The sequence below is a fragment of the Microcaecilia unicolor genome, chromosome 5, assembly GCF_901765095.1.
Source record: "Microcaecilia unicolor chromosome 5, aMicUni1.1, whole genome shotgun sequence".
NCBI classification, from domain to species: domain Eukaryota; kingdom Metazoa; phylum Chordata; class Amphibia; order Gymnophiona; family Siphonopidae; genus Microcaecilia; species Microcaecilia unicolor.
This window is the reverse complement of record NC_044035.1, coordinates 323,109,387-323,134,590: the sequence shown is the minus strand read 5'-3', so window position 1 is coordinate 323,134,590 and position 25,204 is coordinate 323,109,387. Positions and strand designations below refer to the sequence as shown.

General features: G+C 42.4%; 1 protein-coding gene across 2 annotated transcripts in view; it reads right to left on the bottom strand.

Annotated features, from left to right (window-relative positions):
- The window catches only part of CHST8 (carbohydrate sulfotransferase 8), a 709,560-nt gene that overhangs the window by 507,845 nt on the left and 176,511 nt on the right, over positions 1–25,204 (bottom strand). For both annotated transcript variants that reach the window (XM_030204436.1, XM_030204437.1), the window contains exon 2: positions 10,032–10,260. In XM_030204436.1, the coding sequence (XP_030060296.1) occupies positions 10,032–10,140 (109 nt within the window). In that variant the 5' untranslated portion in view covers positions 10,141–10,260. The remainder of the gene's footprint in view (positions 1–10,031; positions 10,261–25,204) is intronic.

Genomic DNA, 25,204 nt, shown 5'->3' with positions numbered 1-25,204 from the left:
TCAGGACCTACAATTAGGGTAGCCACAATGAATATTCATGAGTAATATTTCCATTCATCTGGTCTCAAAATTGATTTAATTTGCATATTTTAGTTATCCAAAACACCAGACCTGCTCTAGCATCTTGAGGACTGAGTCTGGAAAACTCTTTTCTACTAAGACTCATCTTAAAGGTCATCTCTTCTTACGAAGGAAGTATGATTCATGCAGTGAGATAATTTCTCTACCAAATCACAAATACTACTTTTCTCCACAATCTGAAATGACTAGTTTACACCACTGCATGCATAAAAATGTAGGTCAAAAGACATCAGAACTGGAGGAGAAAGCAAGACGGCATCCAACTGTTAGATGTGAGCTTTTTCTTACCACCGAGGGTATTCTGATGTTTTTTAAAAATTATTATTATTTTAAAATTTTTTTGCTGTTGAGTTATTTCATTTTGGGGACATTTTTCATTTTGTTTTACTTTATAAAAGCATGCACTAAAAATAAAGTATGCCATCAGAATTATCAAAAAGTCCCTGAGTTTGCTATCAGTCCTCCCGGACTGCTGAGTCCTGCTCTAATATCATGTTTCATCGGTGTCCTGTTATTCTCAGCTGATATCAGTTCATCGTATTGTACCAGAAGGTCAGGGATAACTGAAGATCACACCTGCACCCCTTAGACTGACAATGGGATAAAATGCTGGGGTAGGGGATGTGGGAAGTGGGAAGTCTGATTTTTTTTCCATGCTGAGAGTGGGACTTGAACCTTTAAAATGAAACAAAATGAAAATGAACAACAATTCTAGTTTTATTTCATTTTAAAAACCTAAGGAAACAAAACAGGAAATTTTGTTTCAAAGGAAATACATCCCTATTTGCTTCCTGCTCCTGTTTTCCTTCATGGTTTGTAAACTTGGCCATTGATTGTTTAGTAAATTCCTTGAAGTGCGGGTTCAGTCCTTTTTACTGCCTCTCAAATGTCCTCAAGGGCTAAGGTCCAGGACTCTCAGCCTGAAGACTGTGGACAACAGTTGGCTAAGGCACTGAAACCCAAGCCAAGGAAACTCTACTAGCTTTCTCCACTTGTCTGGCTGCCACTGTTTCTCCCAACAGACCTCTCCCACAGGCGAGCCACTAATACAGTACCACAGCTCTCTTCGGCAGACTTATGAACCCCCAGAAGCTCTGTTACATCATCCTGCATCTATGAACTGGGGCCAAACTCAAGCCAAATCACTGGCTGCAGTGGAGGGGAAGAGATACTCAAGTTCAGCATAACCTTCTGTAAAGGTCACTCAAAATGGGTGCCAGAAAAGATTGGCCCCAGTTGAGCACTGAGACCCATCATTCTATAACATAGCGTGCAACGTTTTGGAATTCCCCTGACCTGACCTGCCCATGTCCCTCCGATGGCCACGCCCTCTTTTAGGTTACATGCTAAGGGGATTTAGGCACCCAGCATTAAAGAATAGTACACAGTCAGATGCGCATGCAAATATTAATTGGTGCCAATTAACAAAAATAACTTGTTTGCATCCAATTATTGCTCGTTAACAGCTCGTTAGTCATTTAAGTTGCATACACCTCAGAAGCGGCCCCCAAATTTGGCCACCATATATAGAATCCCAGGAGGGGGGTAATCCTTAAATTATACCCAATTGTACCCTTGGGAATCACAAACTTAAAATCATGTCAAATTATCCATAGGATTGCTGCGTACACAAGTATCTTGCATATTATTTTAGAAATGGCTTTTTTTCATATGGAAAACCCAGTCTTACATGCGGAAAACCTTTTAAAAATTATCTCCTTAATGTTATAGCAGCCTGATGGTGAAGATCTGTTCTGTTGATGATTCCTATGGGCCCAATAGATGCCTCTGTGGTAAGAAGTGAAAGTGAACTAACTGGAATGTTGCTATTGTCCTGACCTATTTTTCCTCCATCGTCGGACTTCTAGCTCTGCCGGAACAAGGGCTGAGATTAAGCATCATGATGGTCATTTTATAAGGGGTAGTTTAAGCGGTAAAATAGGTGTCTACATGGGAAGTGTTTTAGTCTTTCACCCTTGGATGTGGTCACATATGTGCACAAATGAACTGTTTTAAAATACCAATTGGTGCAAAAGTACACTCTTTGAAATGATGGCATGTATTTTACTAGTGGGCATGCACAGGCATAGAGTTTGGGCAGAGCATGGCTGGACCGTGTAAATCTGTACCTGCCACTTAATCTAGCATTTTATAATAAGACAAGTAGGTACCTGCTTGTCTTTATAAAGTAGGCTTCACATAGGCACCTTATCTAGGTGTCTCCTTATAAAATTACCTCCATTTATAATTATGCAGGATTTTTCCCCACTATTTAGTATTCCTTCCCAACTTCCTTAGGTCCAGCAATTGCAGTGATGGTCTTAGACTGGGGACTCTACACCAGGACTCTTTTCATAGCTCTACAGTCATAGGCCCTAAATCCAGCCAATAGATATTGTCATAGTAATGTGTTATGACGTTCCCCTCCCCCTTCCCCTGGGGATGCAGCATTTCCAAAGTTGGCTGAAGACCTAAACTGGCGATGAAACTCTGCCTCTTTGAGCCACTGAACATAACCCCTATTTATACAATGCTATTAGCCTTGGTGCCTGTTGGGCATACAGACCCCCAGATTCTACACAGGTTGCCCAAATGTAGGTGTGGATCCCAGATCCGCATGCAAACTAATTAATGAACCGTTAATAATTAATAATTGATGTTAATTGGCAACAATTTGGAGTTATGGGCACATGTGCCCTAGGAGCTTTTCTATAACATGTGTGCTTAACTTTTATTGCATGCAGCTCAAAAGGGGAGTGACTATGGGAGCGGCATGAGTAGATTAGGGAGCATTCCCAGAAATTAGGTGTGATGTTATAGAATACTATCGTTTGCATGCCCGACTGCCAAAAATTAAGCTCAAACTTTTATACCAGGTTTTGGCAGGTATAAATTCCGGCACCCAAAGTTAGGTGTGAAACCCTCGTTAAGCTAGTATTCTAAAAGGAGCGCTCAGCAAGGGGTGCTCTTTATAGAATATTAGTTTAACATGGATCTTTCTGGTGCCTAACTTTGGGAGCCATTTACCGAATTCCCCCAAGCTGTACATTTATTTAAAGAAATACATGCAAACTCCGGGAATCTATATATAGCGCCGTAAATTCCATGTGGAAATCGAAGTATATTCTATAGCAATGCACGTTAACTTAATTGGTTAACTAGCTAATCAGCGCTGTTAATTGGATGTTAACAAGCAATTATCAACACTAATTGGTATTAAGATTTACGCACACAACTCGCTAAATGTATTCTGTAATGTGGTGCACCTAAATTCTAAGTCGCATAGTTGAAAAGAGGGCGCGGCTTGGGCATGGCATGGACATTTCTAAAATCTGTGTGCATTGGTATAGAATATACCTGCTCTCCCCCGAATTCTATATAGCGTGCCTAGCTTTCCACGCCAAAATCCAAGCAGATTCTATAATAGTGCGTGTAACTTAATTGACTTAACAAGCCAATCAGCGTTGTTAACAGCATTTAACAAGCAATAATGAGCATTAATTCACAATAATTAGAATTTACATGTGCAAATCACTTCTGTAATGCAGTGCGCCTAAATTTTAATGTGCACAGGCAAAAAGGGGCATGGTTATGGGTGGGGCATTTCATGGGCATTCCAAAATGTACTTAAATAGTTATAGACTATAGTCCAGTGTGCCTAAATCTACATGCTTGGATTTACACCATGCTTTCAGTGGTGTAAATGGATGCATATATTTTTAGGCACAAGGATATCAACTAAGCATATTCTAAATACTGCACCTAAATCTAGGTACCTGCTTATAGAATACACTTAGGCACAGAACCTCCCTCTCTGCGCTTAATTTAGGCTTCGGGATTTACACCAAGTAAAACATGGCATAAATGGCTGCAACTACATTTGGTCACGTGAAGAGGCACTCGGCATTATTCTATATACGTGTGGAAATGTAAACCTTTTCTATAAAATGTATGCGTACTTTACGGAATACGTCTAACGTCTTTTTTTTCCCCTGCAGAATGTTCAGGCGCCATATATAGAATCTAGCCCAAAGTGTGCAAAAGGGCCTAGATGTATCAGAACCTCACCCCTAGCTGAAACAGTTGTTTTTTCTCTCTTTCGAAAACAGAGTCCGTCCTCATCATCATCTTTGCCAAAAGACAATATCAAGTTTTCATTATACTTTGGATCAACTTGTGAAATAAATACCAGTATAAACATATGGGGAGAATGTTCATCAGTGATGAGAAAGTGTATCAATAGACAAAAAAAGATCCCTCTAATGAAAAAGAAAAAATTAAGGAAAACCTATTTCCCTTTCCTACGCATGACATAAACATTGTGCAAGCAGTGGTTTCCCACAGATAAATGTAATCAAGGCTTATATGCTCACAGAAGCCAACAGGATGGGATTGTTTCACTCGAAGGATCAGAAGAAAATTGTAACTAATGTTCTGGAAAATTACTTTGATATTGCTTTTTCAGTGCAGCATCACAATTAGGTTGCAACGTGAAGCACGAGGGGAAGAATTAATGAATGCTAACAAATCAACACAAACAGCCACTGTCAAGGCTACTTTGCTGAATAAGGGTAACATACGCATTACTTAAAGTTTTATAAGTGTAGATTTTATTCAGGTTTAAGTCATGCATGTATTTTTCTCCTCCTCCCTCCCCCCACCTTCATAAATGCAAGAAGTGAAACACAGTAAGGTGCAGTTTTCCAAAGAAACAGATAAAGCCATGAATTCAAATCACGCATCTCTTTTTCTTTTAATCTGTATTGGTAAATTACATCATGCAGAAGTAAGGAAAAGGAAAAAAGAGGAAATCCACTCACAGTAGATAAGAATGTTCAGTTTAAAGTAAATATCTAGGGGTCTATGTACTAAGGTGTGCTAACGGATTTAGTGCATGCTAACAATTAGCATGCGCTAAATGCCATGCAGCCCATAGAAATAAAGGGGCCCTTTTACTAAGCCGCGTAGACGCCTACGTGCACCCAACGTGCATCAATTTAGAGTTACCACCCGGCTACCGCATGGCCCTTGCCGTAATTTCATTTTTGACATGGGTCTGCTACATGCGCTGAAAATCGGGCGATAATCAGCATTTTACGCATGTAGACCATTACCACCGGTTAACGCATGAGACCTTACTGCTAGGTCAATGGCTGGCGGTAAGGTCTAAGACCCAAAATAGATGCACGGCAAATTTCATTTTGTCGCACGTCCATTTTCAGCAAAAATTTAAAAAAAGCATTTTTTACAGGCGCGCTGAAAAATAATTCTGCGCGTGTCCAAAACATGCGTCTACACTAGTGCAGGCCATTTTTCAGCGTGTCTTTGTAAAAGGACCCCATAATGAGCTGCATGGTATTTAGCGTGTGCTAAATCCATTAGCATGCCTTAGTAAAAGGAACCCTTAACTTTTTTCCAAAAATGTTTGATTGTTTGCTAGCTGAGTACAAGATAGATAAATAGATAAGTTTATACAGAGCTTCTAATTTGGAAAATGGATATTTAAGTCCATGCATGCAAACCTTCAATAGTATTTTATAAAAAGCTCAGTGAGTAGAGGATATTTACCAGGACAGAGAAGCAGCCATTTTAAAAATCATATGTGCAAAAAAACGAGGGCTTCTTTTACAAAGCCACGCTAGCGAATCCAGCTCTGCAAATGAGAGGAAGCCCATAGGAATTGAATGGACTCAATTTCTCAATTTCCGCACCACGAATCGGTAGTGCGGCTTTGTAAAAGAGGCCCAAAGTACTGTAGCATCATTTGGGGCCTTTCACATGTATGGAATATCACTTAAACCAGCCTCATAGAAAGTATCTTAACAATTCTTTGTGTAAGACAGCGAACCTCAGTCGTGCCACTCAGCGTATCTGTTTTATCGTCGAGTCTTATGCACGCATGTCGTCATTGGTCCAACTGCCTCCACGTTTTAAAATAGCTTTTATCATGGAGGTCCCCTAATACTAGTCTCCTTCCAACCTGCCGACATAATGCCCCACGGCTATTGCGAAACACGTGTCGTGTCGGAGCACTGTATCCCTATGACTGACTGTAGATCAGGTTTTCATTTCAAGATGAATATTGGTTAAATTCTATCACTGTAAAATGAGTAATGCATAAGTAACATTATTGAAGATATTTAGGTGGTGGCGGTTGGACCAATGACGACACGTGTTTATAAGACTCAACGATAAAACAAATACGCTGAGCGGTTCGCTGCCTTACAGAAAGAATTGTTAAGACACTTTCTATGAGGCTGGTTTCACTGACATTCAGAAAACTGGGTGAATATCAGAACAAGGTTTGATTTTGGTAGCCAGCAGATGATTGTATTGTCATCTGGAGTTTGTAATATCACTTAGACATTTAAGAAGTGGATTTTGTAGCCCTCCACATTTTTTTGGTGGGGGGGGGGGGGGGGGTTAATCCTATAACAGTATGTCTATATTTAAGCATGAGCACTTATGCCAGACTGGAAGTAACAGGCACATGTATATGCTTGAACAAAATCAAAAGTAAAATAACTCTTTAGTGCCTGTTCTACTGCACCTAAATATAAGCCTCACAAAAATTTCCTGCCCATACATTTTTGCGAGGCTCATATTTATATGCAGAAAACAGATGATGATAGTATGCTGGCACTTGTGGTTTTGTTAACACGTATGCATGAAATCCGTGCTTACCAGAAAATCTTGTGTGCATGTGTTTGCAACACCTCCTCTTTCCATACATAAAACTAGTACATATTTATCGTTCTGCAAAGCACAGTATTACACTCACGAAAAAGCCATGCGCTCAGACATCTGCCATAGGCTCTACTGCAAGCCTTTCGGCATTGGTCCCTCTGTGTGGTGTAAATCTCCAAAATGGTGGCTTTCTGAAATCGCTGTTTACATGTGGAGATACTTTTAAAATCGAGCTCATAGCGTGCATTGTAGATGTGTTTCATGCCATGCATTATGCTGCTGTCCAATTACTTATTGCGGCTGAGTGTGTAATTAGAAAAGCAAACCATATACTACTATTTTATCTAATGTTCCATGACTTTAACGACGCTCATTACAGTCTAAGGAAAAGAAAAAAAATTAAATAGAAATCTATTTGAAGTTCCTGCTGCACAGATATCGAAAGGTTTACAAAATTATGGATTGAAACATCCATGGGGAAAGTACGATCCAAATGTGAGCCTTTGGGTCCATAATCAAAAGTAAGTGCTTATACACATGGAATTAACCCATTACAAAAATGACTACAATGGAGCTCGATCAGCAAATGCAATGCATAATTGCAAATCTATAGAAAAGAGAGAATAGCCCTACTGGAAAGGAAAAACATTGTGAGCCCAGTCATTTTATGCCCAGCTCTCTGGCAAGATGATAAATCTGTAAAGCTGGGCTACTGATCCAATGTGGTTTTGCTGTTTTGTAATTAACTGGGCTGGAAGTCAAAATTGAGGGTTGGAAAGGAAATGCTAGGCTAGTAAAGCAGGTTCCATAGACAGTGACTGTCACCTCATATGATAAACAAAGCAGATGGAGCAACAATAAAGGCTAGTATCAAACTTCGACTTAATAAGATGTCAATGATTTTTTTTGCCAGCTTCACTTAAATGAATGCTTTTTAATTAACAGAAGCATATTATGCTTTGGGTGTAAAAGAAACTAGTTCAGCCTATAGATAAGTAATTAAGATCTATCGCTAAATAAATGTAGACAACGAAGACAGTAATGAAAATTCATAGTTGTGCAGTAGCAAACCCATTTGCAACTGTCAAAATATTTTATCTGAAAACATAACAAAACTATGTAAAGCAAACTAAAGGTCAGGAGTTGATAGTGTTGGCATAACATTGATTTTCAATCTAGGGAGAACATTTAAGGGGCAATACTATAACTTGGTGCCTCCGTTAAGTGCCCTGAGGGCATGAAATAGGAGCCTATTCTATAATGGAAGTCATGTACCCACTTTAGTATAAACGTATATAACATTTAGATAAAAACAAAAGAAGGCGAGAAAAAATTACCCTATGTGTGATGCAACAAATAGAAGGAAAGAGAAGGGGTGGCACAGGAATCCAGGAGAAACAAAAAGACGGCACCAGAAGGTCAAGGGATAAAAATTTGAAAATGTGTTGGATGCTCACCAGTGTAGGTCCACTGTCATTTTACAGTGCTCCATCATAGACTCCCTGGCAATAAACTGGAGCCCTTTGGGAGAGTAGATGGCATGGATGAGCAGACTGGATAGGCCATATGGAGGGGCATAATTGAACGAAAACGCCTATCTCCATGGGCGTTTATCTCCAAGAACGGGTCCGTGAAGGGGTGGACCGAACCGTATTTTGGGAAAAAATAGACGCCCATGTTTTATTCAACAATGTGTGAGCTGGGCGTTTTTGTTTTTCAGCGATAATGGAAAATGAAAGCGCCCAGCTCAAAAACGAATAAATCCAAGGCATTTGTTCGTGGGAGGGGCCAGGATTCGTAGTGCACTGGTCCCCCTCACATGCCAGGACATCAACCGGGCACCCTAGGGGGCACTTTTACAAAACCAAAAAAAAAGGTAAAAGAGCTCCCAGGTGCATAGCACCCTTCCCTTGTGTGCTGAGCCCCCCCAAATCCCCCTCAAAACCCACTGCCCACAAGTCTACACCATTACTATAGCCCTAAGGGGTGAAGGGGGGCACCTACATGTGGGTACAGTGGGTTTGGGGGGGTTGGACGACTAATAAGCATTAAGCAGCACAATTGTAACAGGTAGGGGGGATGGGCCTGGGTCCACCTGCCTGAAGTCCACTGCACCCCCTAACAACTCCTCCAGTGACCTGCATACTGCTGTCAGGGAGGTGGGTATGACATTTGAGGGTGAAAATAAAAAGTTGTGAAACTTCATTTTTTGTGGTGGGAGGGGGTTAGTGACCACTGGGGGAGTCAGGGGAGGTCATCCCCGATTCCCTCCAGTGGTCATCTGGTCATTTAGGGCACTTTTTGGGGCCTTATTCGTGAAAAAACAGGGTCCAGGAAAAGTGTCCTAAATTCTAGCTAAAAACGCATACTTTTTTCCCATTATCGGTGAAATGCGCCCATCTCTGTTCGGCAGATAACCACGCCCCAGTTCCGCCTTCGCCACACCTCTGACACGCCCCCATCAACTTTGTCCGCATTAGCGACGGAGTGCAGTTGAAAACGTCCAAAAATCGGCTTTCGATTATACCGCTTTATTCGTTTTTGTGAGATAAAGGTCCATCTCCCGATTTAGGTCGGAACTTGGGCGTTTTTTTCGTTGGATTATAAGCAGGATGGTCTTTATCTGCCTACATTTTCTGTGTTTCTATGTAACATTGGTGATCTTACAATAAATTATCACATTTTTGTCTCTTGACCTTCTGGTGCCATCTTTTTGTTGCTGTTGGAAAGTTCCTGTGCCACCTTACTCTTACCATTTTTTGTAACATTTAGGTGCCCACACGTGCACCAGCCATAGAGCTGATATACATGCAAGTGCCTAATATGTAAAGTACCTGCATAACTTAACAGCATTCTGTAAGTTACATGTGTAAGTAGGGACCTGACCCATGCTTCATACCTGTATATGCCTCCCCTTGCAAATACACAATATGCAAGTTATGTGGGTTTTTGTTCATGCACACATGTGTATATGCAACTATTCCAAACATTTACATGCATAACACATGCATAAATATGGGTGCCTAGGTTTCAGAATTGCTCTCCTCCTGGGTGGAAATCATCAACGATCCTTCCACACAGAAGAACTCAAATTCAGAACAAGTTAATGATCCTGTCACTTAGCATCTGTAAAGAAAGTATTTCCCACAGATATTTATGCCATGTAAGCTACAAGTGTCAATCAAGGATTCAAGGAGCAAAACCAAATTGGGAGATTGGATGGAGAGGGTTAAGAACCATTAGACAGAAAGCTGAAATCTAACCTGGAGTCTGATGATGAACTAATTCTGCTGGATCCTGCAGATGAATGAAGAGAACAAGCCCAGCTGCTCCAAACAGCAAGATGAAGGAGAACATACACGTCAGCCTCATACTTATTATTCTTAAATAAAATCTAGGGTTGCCCACTTAAAATCAAATATGTGCCATCTGTGAGACAGTCTCTTCACTCATGATCTCATCTTCTCAGTTGGCAGTCTGTTAGAGTACCACCTACAAGAAACAGAAACCACATGTACCATTCAGGATTTTTCAAACATATTTTTGCCAAGACTTTTTTTTTTTTTATAACATGCTGTGCTCTTACTTGGCTGATTTCACACACAAATAATCATTGAGATGCTAGTTGATAACAGGAGATTATTCTGAGTACTGCCAGTTTAGTAAAGGCTGTAACCCTTTAATTTGTGAAAATTAAGTAGGCAATCATGTGTCTTTGTAGGAGTAAGCCTTATACTTCTGATCAATATAACATAGTAACATAGTAGATGACGGCAGAAAAAGACCTGCACGGTCCATCTAGTCTGCCCACGATAAACTCATATGTGTATACCTTACCTTGATTTGTACCTGTCTTTTTCAGGGCACAGACCGTATAAGTCTGTCCAGCAGTATTTCCCGCCTCCCAACCACCAGTCCCGCCTCCCATCACCGGCTCTGGCACAGACCCCGTATAAGTCTGCCCTCCCCTATCCTAGCCTCTCAACCACCAACCCCTCTTCCCCCCGCCACCCAATTTCAGCTAAGCTTCTGTGGATCCATTCCTTCTGCACAGGATTCCTTTATGCCTATCCCACGCATGTTTGAATTCCGTTACCGTTTTCATCTCCACCACCTCCCACGGGAGGGCATTCCAAGCGTTCACCACCCTTTCTGTTTAGAAATACTTCCTGACATCTTTCCTGAGTCTGCCCCCCTTCAATCTCATTTCATGTCCTCTCGTTCTACTGCCTTCCCATCTCCGGAAAAGATTCGTTTGCGGATGAATACCTTTCAAATATTTGAACGTCTGTATCATATCACCCCTATTCCTCCTTTCCTCCAGAGTATACATGTTCAGGTCAGCAAGTCTCTCTTCATACGTCTTGGAATGCAACTCCCATACCATCCTCGTAGCTTTTCTTTGCACCGCTTCCATTTTTTTAACATCCTTCGCAAAGTACGGCCTCCAAAACTGAACACAATACTCCAGGTGGGGCCTCACCAACGTCTTATATAGGGGCATTAAAACCTCCTTTCTTCTGCTGGTCACACCTCTCTCTATACAGCCTAGCAACCTTCTCGCTACGGCCACCGCCTTGTCGCACTGTTTTATCGCCTTCAGGTCCTCAGATACTATCACCCCAAGATCCCTCTCCCCGTCCGCGTCTATCAGGCTCTCCCCACCTAACACATACGCCTCCCTTGGATTTCTACTTCCTAAGTGCATCACTTTGCATTTCTTCGCATTGAATTTTAATTGCCAACGTTAGGCCATTCTTCCAGCTTCTTCAGATCTTTTTTCATGTTTTCCACTCCCTCCGGGGTGTCCACTCTGTTGCAAATCTTGGTGTCATCCGCAAAAAGGCAAACTTTACCTTGTAACCCTTCGGCAATGTCACTCACAAATATATTGAACAGAATGGGCCCCAGCACCGATCCCTGAGGCACTCCAAAACTCACCTTTCCCTCCTCCGAGCGAACTCCATTTACCACCACCCTCTGGCGTCTGCTCGTCAGCCAGTTCACCACTTCAGGTCTGAACTGATCATCTGTGAAGGTAATTTTATAACAGGGTGCCTAGGTTCAAGTGCCAGGAAGGTGCCTATTTTGGTAATATTTTATAAAGATACATAGGTGCCTATGGTGCTCATTTTCAAAGCATATGGATGTCTCAAAATGCCTTTTAAAAAGTCCATCTGCTAAAAAAAAGTCCAAATCCTTATTTTGGAAAATCAAAACTTTTCAGAAAAAAAAATCAGCATAGGTAGGAAAATCATTCTTCTTCAATTTGGTATGTCTAGTACATTTGATGTGGTCGATCACAATTTGCTACTGGGACTATTGGATAATCTAAGAATAGGCGTGAATGTACTTAATTAGTTCCAAGGATTTTTAAAATCCAGATCTTATCTGGTCAAATCACAAAGCTCTATTTCCCCCACATGATCTCCAGATTATGGAATGCTACAGGACTCTCCCCTATCACCCAATCCAGTTCAATATCATGATGGCCCCTCTAGGGAAGTTTCTGGAAGCCTGAGTGTACAAAAATTTCATTTACGCAGATGATATAATAATTTATATCGTTTTTGATAATACCATTGAAGATGTGCTGAATAATGTTAAATCTGGACTTGGTCTGATGGACTCTCCTATGAGGAATAATCCTAACACAGTGTCCGTTTCCATTCTTTTTCCTTCATAATGTTATTCTTTCAAATTAATTATCACATTCTATTTAATCATCATTTAATTCAACCCTACAAGTCTTTTATTCTGATGTATTCACTGACTAATTTGTATTGTTAATTTAATAATATGTTAGATACATTGAGCCTGGTTTGTATTGTTAATATAATAATCTGTTAGCCACACTGAACCCGATTTGATTTGGAAAATGGAGGTGAGGAGTGGCCTCTTGGCTAGTGCAGTGGACTTTGATCCTGGCAACCTCAGATCAATTCCCACTGCAGCTCCCCGTAACCTTGGGCAAGTCACCCAACCCTCCATTGCCCAAGGTACAAAAATCTTAGGGCTCCTTTTACTAAGTGGTGGTAAGCCCACCCCCCCAAAATGGCCTTATGGCAAGTGCTTTACGTGCTGCTCGGCCATTTCCTTCAGGAATTCAAGACCAGCTGCGGTAAAAGGGAGCCTTGGCGTGCGTGTAAAACACATGCTGATGCCAGCACAGGCCCTCTTTTGCCACAGCTTGGGAAAAGGGGCCCTTAGCAGATATAAATTAAATAAATAAATTTTGGATATTTTACACTGCTGTTTGTCCAAATAGCAAGGGGTTGTGCTTTGGGCAAGAATAAGGAGGGCTCAAAAGTAGGATTTCCAACAGCAGTTTTCACATGGGAAGAAATGGCCATGTCTAAAAACAGAGTAATTTTTATACAGACCTGTTTCAGTCATGTCATGTCAAAGTTACAAAAAGATGTCCTGATTGAGCAGCTGACCAAAGAAGGGACCCCTACTTAATCACCCAGTGGTTGCTGTCCCCCTCCCTCTCCCCTGAAAGCGAAACCGGAAAGGAAAACCAGGCTCTATGTCAGCTGCAGGTATTAGAGCCATTCTGAACAAAGCAATAACCAGGTTAGAGGAATAGTCTCTACTGCAATGCACTATAAACCAAAGGACACAGGTTCAAATCCTACTGTTACTTTATTAAATTTTGGGGGGGGAGGGGGGGCTCCATCCAGGAACAGAAAAATACTTACTGTACCTAAAGTTATAAGATACCTGCAATCCTGAAGGCTATTGAAGCGGTGTACATTCAGGTACAATAGGTATTTTTCATATCTTGGAGGGATCACATTTGCAAAACAAAAACAAATTACAGTGGGATTTGAACCTGTGTCCCTTGGTTTACAGTCCACAGCACCAAATGCTAGGCTACTCCGCTGTTCTGCAAAAACATCTGTGAGGCAATTTTTGAAAACTGCTGCCAGACAGACATCCATATACCTTATTTTCCCATCATAACTTAAATGTTTCAGTTTGTAAACTGGTTATTCAGGATGGACATCTCCAGTGTAAAGACATCCTTCTCACATATTTCTGAACAGGTAATCAGGACGTATTTCTTGTTTGAAAATGGCTTGAGATGGATGTTTTGTGCTTGACATGTTTGTTACTACTATCAATACTACTACTTATCATTTCTATAGCGCTACTAGACTTACACAGCACTGTACACTAAATATGTAAGAGACAGTCCCTGCTCGACAGAGCTTACAATCTAATCAAGACAAACAAACAGGACAAATAAGGGATAAGGTAATTACACATGGTTACTGAACAGGTGAAGAGGAGTCAGGAGGTTTTTAGCCTAGATTTGAATGCAGCCAGAGATGGAGCTTGAAGTACTGACACAGGAAGTCTATTCCAGCATAAGTTGCAGTAAGATAAAAGGAAAGGAGTCTGGAGTTGTCAGTGGAGGAGAAGGGTTCAGATGAGAGAGAATTACCTGATGAGCGGAGTTTCCAGGGAGGAGTATAGGGAGAGATAAAAGTGGAGAGGTACTGAGGAGCTGCAGAGTGAATTCATTTGTAAGTCAATAAGAGGAGTTTGAACTGTATATGGAAACGGATAGGGAGCCAATGATGTGATTTGAGGAAAGGTCTAATATGAGCATAGTGACACTGCAGCAGAATTTTGAAAGGATTGAAGGGGAGAGAGATGGCTTAGTGGGAGACCTGTGAGAAGCAAGTTGCAGTAGTCTAAGCATGAGGTGATAAGAGTGTGGCTAAAGGTTTTGGTAGTGTGCTCAGAAAGGAAGGTAGTTAGATGTCCTTTTGAAAATGCCCCTTAAGTCAGCACAGTGTGTGGATTTGGGTCGTTATTAAGTCTTTTCCTCCATATTTTTGAGAAATATCATTTGGCTCTTGGCATTTTTGTATGATATTATATATACCATTGGTTAGTTTAGATTAACTGTTCTTTATTCTCCTCCTCTAAAAAACTAGCCAACTCTATGCCTATTCTTCCCCTCTCCTTGGGGGTATATTGTTTAGGATCCATTCTACTTTTTCATGCCTGTGCCTACTCATCTACCTTCCACCTCCAGTCTCCTACACTTCTCTTCAAGCATTATATAACATTCCTGTCTCCATACTTTACAGATCATTCAGCCCTGCTATTGCAAGGTGACTGTAATATCCATATGCATGACAAATCCCCTATTGCAAAAGATTTTCAGGCTTTTCTGATTCCAATTTAACTCAACATAGTCCCTCTCCTACCCACTCAACTGGTCATGCCTTTGATCTCCTTTCTCAACTTAGTAACCTGATCTTTCCTAGTCCTTTGGTCTATTCACATTTTCATTACATTCATTCTGCTACACTTCTGAACCTACCAAGGTGGTGCCTTCATCACATAACCTAACATGTCAGAATCTAATGGATAAATTTATATCCAGCTGTAATCTCCCTCCTGGATGAATTCCCTTTGTTCTCACTTGACACTGAGATCTCCACCTGGTTATTCTCTCATGTCTTCTGCTCTTGACAAAGCTGCCCCAAGAAGAATGATAAAAGTACATTCCCGTCACTCTCGCCCCTGGTTGTACCACAGACTCAGACTGCACAAATGGCAACTTTGTCAGAGAGAGAGAGCGTCAGTGGCAGAAACACTGCCCTTCACATCATCTAGAATTTTTTAAAATATGCAGCATCTCACTACAGACAATCAATTATGTCAGCAAAAAAAAAAAAAAAGCTTTTTTTTTTGTCTCAGAAAGGACCCTAATCCATCTCATTTCTTCAAAAATCTAGTGTCTGGTAAACAAATTTATTTCATCAAATGTCTATAAATCTACTGAAGAGGGCTTTAAACTAGAATCATTGGGGGCAGGGTGATCAAAGCCCCCAGGTAAGTAGAAGCCCTCAGGTAAGTGAAGCATTATATACCTCCACAGAAATGGGAAAAAAGAGGGGTAATGTCTGGAAAGCAGTATATATTAATGCCCTAAGTATGGAAAATAAGGTCTTAGATCTTGAGACTGTGATGGAAGAGGCTGATTTGGGTGGCAATCGCAGAGACATATTTCACAGAGAACCATGACTGGGATACAGTTATACTGGGTTATAATCTGTTCAAGAAAGAAAGGGTAGGAAAAAAAGGAGGGGGAGTGGCATTATATGTTAAAGATAATATTAAACTAATCTATAATAAATTCTGATCTTCTTTCAATATTCCCACTTCAAACAATTACTGTTTTTCATTATATCTTTCTTATATGGGGGAAAAGACCTTAGTGACTTTAATGGCCTTCGTTAGGCACATTAAAAGGCCTCACAAAAGACTACCATCATAGGTCAATTTAAAAAACCCTTACTTTTTAACAACTTTTAATAGCTCCTAATATATTTCTCTTTTGCGTGAGTGTTGCGTGGCTCTCTTCCACTCTTGTGGGTTATACTCCTGAGGCATGTCATAGGTTTGTTTGCTGGCAGCGCTGGAGTCTGACCCAGTGCTCTTTCCCTCCCCCCTGTTGCGAGTCACCAGTGGACCCTGTCCATGACCCCTGGCCTGAGCCTTCATATGCCGGCGCCCTCCCTCCTTTTCCTGTCCGTGAGTCGTTCCATCTTTTTGCGGATGGGTGGGGGGCGGGGTTTTGTCTCTGAGGGGTCTCCTTCTGGAGGTCCGTTTCTCTTGTTCCACCCTGGATTCGTTTAGGCATTGCTGCGCCCATGACGTCATCACGTTTGACGCATGGGCGGGGCAGGCATTCATGGTTGAAAATAAAACGCACCCTCGTTCAGATGCCCTACTGTTGTCGCTGTGCGTCGGGGGGGGGGGTGGAGGCCCTGCGTAGGTCGCTGTTTCTCACTGTGCATCGGGGGGGGAGCGTCGGAGGGCGGTGGAACTGGCGATTGGCTGAGTGTCATAGCCCCGCCCTCCACGTCATCATGTTGTGACGCGAGGGCGGGGCAGACACTCATGGGATCTTGCAACTACAAATTTACATTTAGAATGTTGGGGTTGTGAATTATGAGTGGATGGGGCGTGGCTGAGGGCGGGTCTATGAGTGAGAGTGAGAGTGAGTGGTGCTGACAGCCTAGAAGACTACAGGGCTTCAGTGTTTCCCTGCCACACAGTGAGGTTCTGAACGTTGGAGGTGAGAATTATAGGTTAAACAAAAATCACAATTTAGACTGTTAGCACTTCAGTATTTTTAAATCTGAAAAGTCACTTCTCTTTTTTGTCTTTTCCAATTTCAGGCTCACAGGTTCAACGGAGCCATCCGTTTCGTTAAGTCCAGCTTCTTCAAGAGCCTGTACATTTAATTTCAGGCTCGTAAGTGCTGCCATAGTTTTTCTGTAGCAACTAACTTTATTTTCTCAACAGGGTAAATACTCTTTACCCACGTCAGACAGGTTTTAGAGAGTACTTTTCTACTGAGCATACCCTCCTCCTGGCTCTGCACAATTACATACCTGCTACTCTAGACAAGGGAAGTGAGGTTCTTCTTTTATCCCTAGATTTGACTGCAGCATTTGATTTAGTTCACTATCCAGCTTATAAATCGAAAGACAAAAACGCCTATATTGCGACCTAAATCGGGAGATAGGCGTTTATCTCCCAAAAACGAATAACGCGGTATAATCGAAAGCCGAACTTGGACGTTTTCAACTGCACTCCATCGCGGAAGCGTACAAAGTTGACGGGGGGCGTGTCGCAGGCGTGGTGAAGGCGGGACTGGGGCGTGGTTATCACCCGAACAGAGATGGGCGCCTTTCGCCGATAATGGAAAAAAAGTATGCGTTTGTAGCGAGAATTTAGGGCACTTTTCCTGGACTCTGTTTTTTCACGAATAAGGCCCCAAAAAGTGCCCTAAATGACCAGATTACCACCAGAGGGAATCGGGGATGACCTCCCCTGACTCCCCCAGTGGTCACTAACCCCCTCCCACCACAAAAAAATGATGTTTCACAACTTTTTATTTTCACCCTCAAATGTCATACCCACCTCCCTGGCAGCAGTATGCAGGTCCCTGAAGCAGTTGTTAGGGGGTGCAGTGGACTTCAGGCAGGTGGACCCAGGCCCATCCCCCCCCCTACCTGTTACAATTGTGCTGCTTAATGCTTAGTCGTCCAACCCACCCCCCCCCAAACCCACTGTACCCACATGTAGGTGCCCCCCTTCACCCCTTAGGGCTATAGTAATGGTGTAGACTTGTGGGCGGTGGGTTTTGAGCGGGATTTGGGGGGCTCAACACACAAGGGAAGGGTGCTATGCACCTGGGAGCTCTTTTACCTTTTTTTTTGTTTTTGTAAAAGTGCCCCCTAGGGTGCCCGGTTGGTGTCCTGGCATGTGAGGGGGACCAGTGCACTACGAATCCTGGCCCCTCCCACGAACAAATGCCTTGGATTTATTCATTTTTGAGCTGGGCGCTTTCATTTTCCATTATCGCTGAAAAACAAAAACGCCCAGCTCACAAATTGTCGAATAAAACATGGACGTCTATTTTTTTTGAAAATACGGTTCGGTCCGCCCCTTCACGGACCCGTTCTCGAAGATAAACGCCCATGGAGATAGACGTTTTCGTTCAATTATGCCCCTCCACAAAGCTCATTTTCAAAGCACTTAGACTTAATAAGTTAAATAGGGCTCCTTTTACTAAGCTGCGACTATATTTTTTTGATGCCCGCTGAGGCCCCTTTTTACCGCAGCAAGTAAACAGCTGTTTTTTTAAAAAAAGAAATGGACATGCAACAAGTGAAACACTTGCCGCATGGCCATTTCAGGGGGGAGCACTTACCGCCACCCACTGATGTGGCAGTAAGGGCTCCCACACTAACCCAGTGGTAACCGGGTAGCGTGCGGCACTGTCCGATTACCACTGGGTAAACATCAGCGATACAAAAATAAACCTATTTTGGTAGCACCGGAAATGGTGCGTGCTGGGGGTGGGAACTACCACCGGGCTGCTGCGGTAGCCCAGTGGTACTTCCTGTTTAGTGAACGGTAAGCCCACACTGGGCTTAATGCTGCTTAGTAAAGGACCCCCTTAGTGGCTTATGTAACTTGTGTAAGTCAAATTGCTTTGAAAATGAGCCCCTATTTACTTTGTTAGTCTATGTGCTTTGAAGATACACTTCAGTTCCACACGATGAAATTGCCTTGATGACAGGACATTCCAATTTCAATAGTCTGGCTCATTCACAAGCCGACATTAGCTATCAAGTAGAATATCCCAGGGCTCAATATCAGGTCCTGTCCTATTCAAAATATTTCTAGCTCCTCTCACTCATCTGATAGAATCTGCTGGGATCAACTCTCACATTTTTTCAGATGGTACTCAATTGTTATTCACACTCTCCTCACGTTCCATAGGGGCCATTACTAAAATGTCTTCTAGACAAAATATAATTGCAGATTGGCTGACCAACAACAGATTGAAATTGAACACTTTAGAAACTACTATACTTTTTTTTCCTGGTGTAGTATTTCTACACTCCCTTGCTCGCCACATATTCATGGAATCCACATTCCACTAACAAACTCTGTTCAAATTCTTGGAGTCATCTTTGACAATCATCATTAAATGGGCTTGGGGGAAAATCCACTGTTTCTGGGATGGGCAGTATAAAATGTTTTGTAATTTTTGGGGGATCTTGCTGGGTATTTGTGACCTGGATTAGCCACTGTTGGAAACATGATGCTGGGCTTGATGGACCTTTGGCCTTTCCCAGTATGGCAATACTTATGTACTCACCTTCTGTGATCACATTTCTACAATTATGCAAAAATTCTTTTACATACTATGGCAAATTTGGGCAGCATGTTTACTTTTCAATACCCAGTGTCTCCAGTTATTAATTCATTTCTTGGTGATATCTCATATTGACTACTGTAACTCTCTACTGCATGGTCTACCTCAATACTAATTAAGGCACCTACAAATCATACAAAACACTACTGGTGCTAAGAAATAGGTTAGTGTATCACCACTACTCATCAATGAACTCTGACTTCCCATCTTTCTTCATATATCCTTCAAACTTTTGTCCATGACTCACCAGATCATTCACACAGGTTTACCATCATGTTTATATTCATCATTGTAAAACAAAAAGCAGGCAGAACAGTAGGAGCAAGATAGACTAAAAAAAATGGGTTTCAGGTGAACAAATGATTATAACTTGATTACATCAACATAGGCATTCATTTATCATGTATACCACCATCCATATCCCATGTAACAAACAATTATACGTTCACACACCAGACACACAAACATAGCTAAACATGCTCATTGCTACACAGTTTGCAGACAGGCCCTCTCCTGAGCAAAATCTATTACATATCTCCTACACCCAGGCATACCCATAGATCTCCTGCATGGGTTAGGTGCATTCAGAACTGTGACTGGCCACAGAAGAGCATAATCATAGTCAAATACCAGAATACACAAGCATTGCCACCAATATACAGATTCACACATCATTATTTAGCATTGTCAGTCATAACAATCAGTTTGCATATAAGCAAGTCCACCATTTTCCACAGAGTCTGTGCACTGCCAAAATTAGAATCCAGCTCCAGCTCTGACCTCTCGCTTTGAAAGTCTTCATCCTCACCCCTGTGCCCACCTACCACAGAGTCCAAATAGCTTTCTAAAGTGGCAGGATCACCAAAGGTTCTGGAGAGCTGAAAAGAGTAATTCTCAGCCAGGTGGGGTAGAGTAGTCCAAATGGCATGCTGAGTCTCTTCATTTGTTTATGGAGAGCAAGAAATGTCTTTCACTTGTGTACCTGTCGCGTCCCGTGCCCATACCTGCTCTCCCGCTGTGGGGAGCGGCAGCCAGCGGCCTCCGCGGCACCGGAGGACGGCCAGAGAGGTTCCACGGAGGAGCCGGCGCTGCCGCGGGACTGGCAGGTCAGGCCGGGATCGGCGGCCAGCGAGGACGAACGCCGGCCTCTTGGAGAGGGGAGGTCGGGAAGAGGTTCGCGCCGCCCAAAATGGCGGCGCCGGAGCCGACATCTCCTTCGCTCCAGAGCCGGAGGGCTCTGGAGCTCCGCCTACCTCGCACCGGATTGGCGAACCCGGGCGATGACTCCGCCTGGAGTTCGGGCAGAGCCAATCCTAGGGCTCTGCCGACTCCCCTGGGCCGGATTGGTGGGTTTCTTCCCGGGGGCAGGATGGCGCAATATTTAAACCTAGGAACCAGAGGACCTCCTTGCTTCTGGTTCTGTTCCCGAAGCCCGTGCAGCGGGTTGCGTTGCATTATTTGGAGTATCCAGAGACTGTGCTATCCTTGACCACAGATTGCTAGCCGTTATCCAGAGACTGTGCTATCCTTGATCACGGATTGCTAGCCGTTATCCATAGACTGTGCCATCTTTGTCCACAGAGTGCTAGCCGCTTATCCAGTGACTGTGCTAGCTTTGACCGTGGACTGCTATCCACCTGTCTAGAGAGCTATTCTGCGCTTGCCGACTGTGTCTGCTGGCCGCAACTCCCGACACTAGCCAGGTCAGCCGTCCACCCCGCGGTTCCAGCAGTCCTGCTGACCGCCTGCAGCTGGGGGCTCAACCTCCGGTGAACGGCGGTCGCCGCGGGTGAAGATTGGGGTGCACGGCTGTCCTCTGAAGTCTTTCGGCCTTGCGGGACCTAAGGGCTCACCAACGTGAAGACAAGACAGTACCATGGTTTTGTTTAAATCCAGAAACAAACAAAAAAAAGCCATAATATTCAACCCCTCATATTATAACGGTGTTATAAGTCTTGCTCTCTGCAACATTTCCAGCACATGTTTTTATAAAAAGACCTTGGAAAGGAAGATGCAGAAATACATGAGGAAGAGGCTCAATGGGCCTGTTCTATTTTTAATGGTCTCTCAAAATGCAAGATATTTAATAGGAATATGATCCTTTTGCTCCCTCTTGAATGTCCAATATCCACAAATTATTCTTATGGGAACAGTTATCCTCATCTTCCAAGTCTCTTTGCAAAACATCCACTAATTTCAGTTTGGGTGAATGTGCATCAGGGTCTCTGTCTTCCCTGTACACCGCTGTGTAAACTCTGCCATATCTTCTTATTCAGTTGCAAATGAATGTTACATATTCCTTCCTTGAGTTTAGTCAAGGAGGCTGAGTTATCCCACAGAATGTCTTTCAGCTTAAAATCTTCTCCGTGATGCTTTGTAAAGTGACCTCTGAATTGCCTTGGACTGCCATCTTGCTCATGGAAGGAGAGTCCAAAATGGGATCTTTCATTGCTGGTGACAGGGTCTATCCCTTTTCTGTCTTACTGGACCTAGAGGAAATAGTTGGCGAAATATAAATGGCATCTTTCCAAGCCAAATGGTGAACTACTCGCTCTGGGAATAAAGGATTCTGTAACTGTGCAGCAATGTTCACAAGTGCTCACCAGCGCTCCCCTAAAACTACCCTTTTACCCATACATATGGAACTGAATTCAGTAAATGGTGCTCAAATTTGGGCACTGAAAAGAAATGTGCGCTGAGTGCTATTTTATAAACAGTACTTCGAGTTGGGCGCTGTTTGTAGAATAGTGCACAGCGCTGAGATCCGCACCCAGCTTTTGGCATGAGGATTTACACCAACTGAAACCTGGTATAAATCCTCATGCATAAATTAGGTGTGGATCCCCCGAAATCTAGAAATATTGCAAGTATCTTTAGTGAATGCCCCAAATCCACCCATGCCCCCTTTTCAGTTGCACACTCAAATATTTATGTGCTCATCTTTATAGAATAGTGCTTAGCATGATGCATGCGTAGATTCCAATTTTTGCCAATTAACACCAATAATTGATTGTTCGTTCTCAATTATTGGTGCTAATTGGCTCATTACTCAATGAAATTACATGGACGTGTGCCAAAATTTGCGTGTACAATTTTGTATACCATATATAGAATTTGGGGGATAATATAATATGGAGAAGATAGTTTACATAGCCTGGAACAATTCAACATATCTCTTCCTAAGCCAGAGATCAAATAAGATGTTTTAAAGTTATATTTCAACAGGTAAATGAAAATGAAATCAACATGTTGTCCTAAACAAATACAGAACAGGGGCGTAGTCAGACAGCAGATTTTGGGTGGGCCTAGGCAAGAAGTGGGTGGGCACCTAATGTTTTCTCCCCCACCCCACACCAAAAAATATCTCAGCTGGTGGGAAAATGCTTCTCTCCAGTCTCCACCTTGGTAGTCTGCAGCAGGCATGCGCTGAAAACTGAGCATGCGAAGGTGCCAGTATTGTGGAGAGCAGCATTTTCATTACCATGTGCTACTGTTGGATGGGTCTGAGCCATAAGTGGGTGGGCCCCGTCCCACCCAGGCCCACCTGTGGCTACACAACTGATACAGAAGGTAAAACAACAAGGCAGGCCTTGTAAAAAAAATCCACTTTCTTTATTAATAGATTACAAGCTCCCAGAAGTTCAACATAAAATGCCCGATATGGCCATGTTTCGCCAGTGTAAATGGCTGCGTCAGGGGCAGTAGGTCATGTAGCGTGATGTGAGTTAGTTGTCAGAATTATTGATTTTGCTAGGTCAGATAAGCTGCAACAGATCAACTGGTCTGGCTTTCATCCCCCCCCCCCTTTGGTAACTACTGATAACAAAAGCTTGGCTGGGTGGTTACCTAAAGCCATCAGCACATCTACTACCCTCAACAAGAGGCTATTCAGAAACAAATAAGAAACTGCTTCAAAGAGACTTCAGGTTCCTCTTCTCCTTTCACCTAGAAGACTGATTAAAAGCTTGGCTGATCAACACAATAAAAGCTTGAAGATACACAGCAGACACATAGTCTGCTGTGTAACCAAAGACTCCACCTATGACTCAGACTGAAAGCCATCTACCTACTCACAGGCAATGATTCAGGCTGGGGCTAAAACAAGACACTGATCATCTATAGAAATACAGCTGGCTACCTCAGACAAATCTTATCAGATGTGTATCTGCCCCCTCTCCCCCCATCAACTATCAGGCCATGCTTCTCTGCAAACTACAATAAACCATTTGCCAGCAGATACCCAGGACCATGCTCCTCTGCAACTACATTACCCAAGACTCAATGTAAGACCATCCATGATCCTTTGCAATACCCAGGACCCAGTGCTCCAAAAAGACATTATAAAAAGCCAGGAGCATGCTCCTCTTAAACAGACTCTTCTCCTCTGCTGATCTTCTCTTCTCTCCTGACTGCTGTGAGGATCTCTCCTCCGGTCACCATGTGCTCATCGCTCAGCTGAATGGCAGGCACTTCCCTGCAGATTCTCTCTCTGCTTCAACAACAAAGACTTTTGTAAGTTAACTTCTGATTTAAACCTGTTATCTTTAATTTTTAAGCATATTTCTCCTGTAAAGATTCTAAAGCTACCTCTTGCTTGCAACATTGATTAAATTAACTGTATTATAAATAAACCCTTTTGAAGCTAAATATATGGTCTTTATGTTCTGAGCACAAGTTCTTAAACCTTGCAGTGCAATTTAATGTAACTCAATTGTAAATCTTATTACCTTATAAGTAATTGGTGGAGAATTAATCAAAATATATCTTGAACTTAGAAATACAGCACATGCTGCGACCACGTGCTCTGGGCAATTACCCCTGTTCTTAAATATCATATTAGAACTGTAACATTTTAATGGATATTAAGAACTGTGAATATTTTTTTGTAACATTTTTAATGGTGGAGAAACGCGAGCAGGAGATATTGTGCGCAAGATAGTAGTGTTCTTGAAATTGTAATTTTGTATTTTGCTGCTTTATAGAGAACTGAGTATCAGGTTTCATTAATTAAATTCCCAGTTGAGAAATTGATAAGGTTTTCGGGGTATTTAGAATGCTGTGCTGGATGGATGTTTGGTCTTTGCCAGTGTGGCAATACTTAAGTACTTATGCACTTATGTACTGTATAACCAAATCTTTAGCCATGCTTTGGTTTAAAGTAAAAAATGATTTTGGAGCTTATGTTGAGGAGGCCACAGATAAACACAATATTCTAGGTGTAGATAACCCCACTTTGCTTAAGCAATGCATAGTATCCTCTGGCCCCAATCCGTGGACTTCTAGCGTAGCAGAGGACATTAGTGGCCTCTCTGATATTGAAACCAAATTTGAAAAATATTGTGCCTTGTATTCAGTTAAGTCAGAGCGTCAGAGAATTTCTGCCTGTATTTGGCTGATATGGGCAATGTACAAGAAAGTTTTAAAAGAACAGGCAGAACTGAATGATAGATTACTAGCCAAAGAGAAAGAATGTATGCAGACAGATACAGAAAAGGATTTTTTAATCACAATGACTAGTTGCCTAAATTATCAATTAGATTCTTGTAAACAGCAGGTGCAACACCAGGCAGCTCAGGCACACCCAGTGGCAGCAGCTGGACCCATTTTGTACCCTGATTTAACTCCATACCAGGAACAGGCCCCAACACAGCATCCAAAACCCCAGCACATATA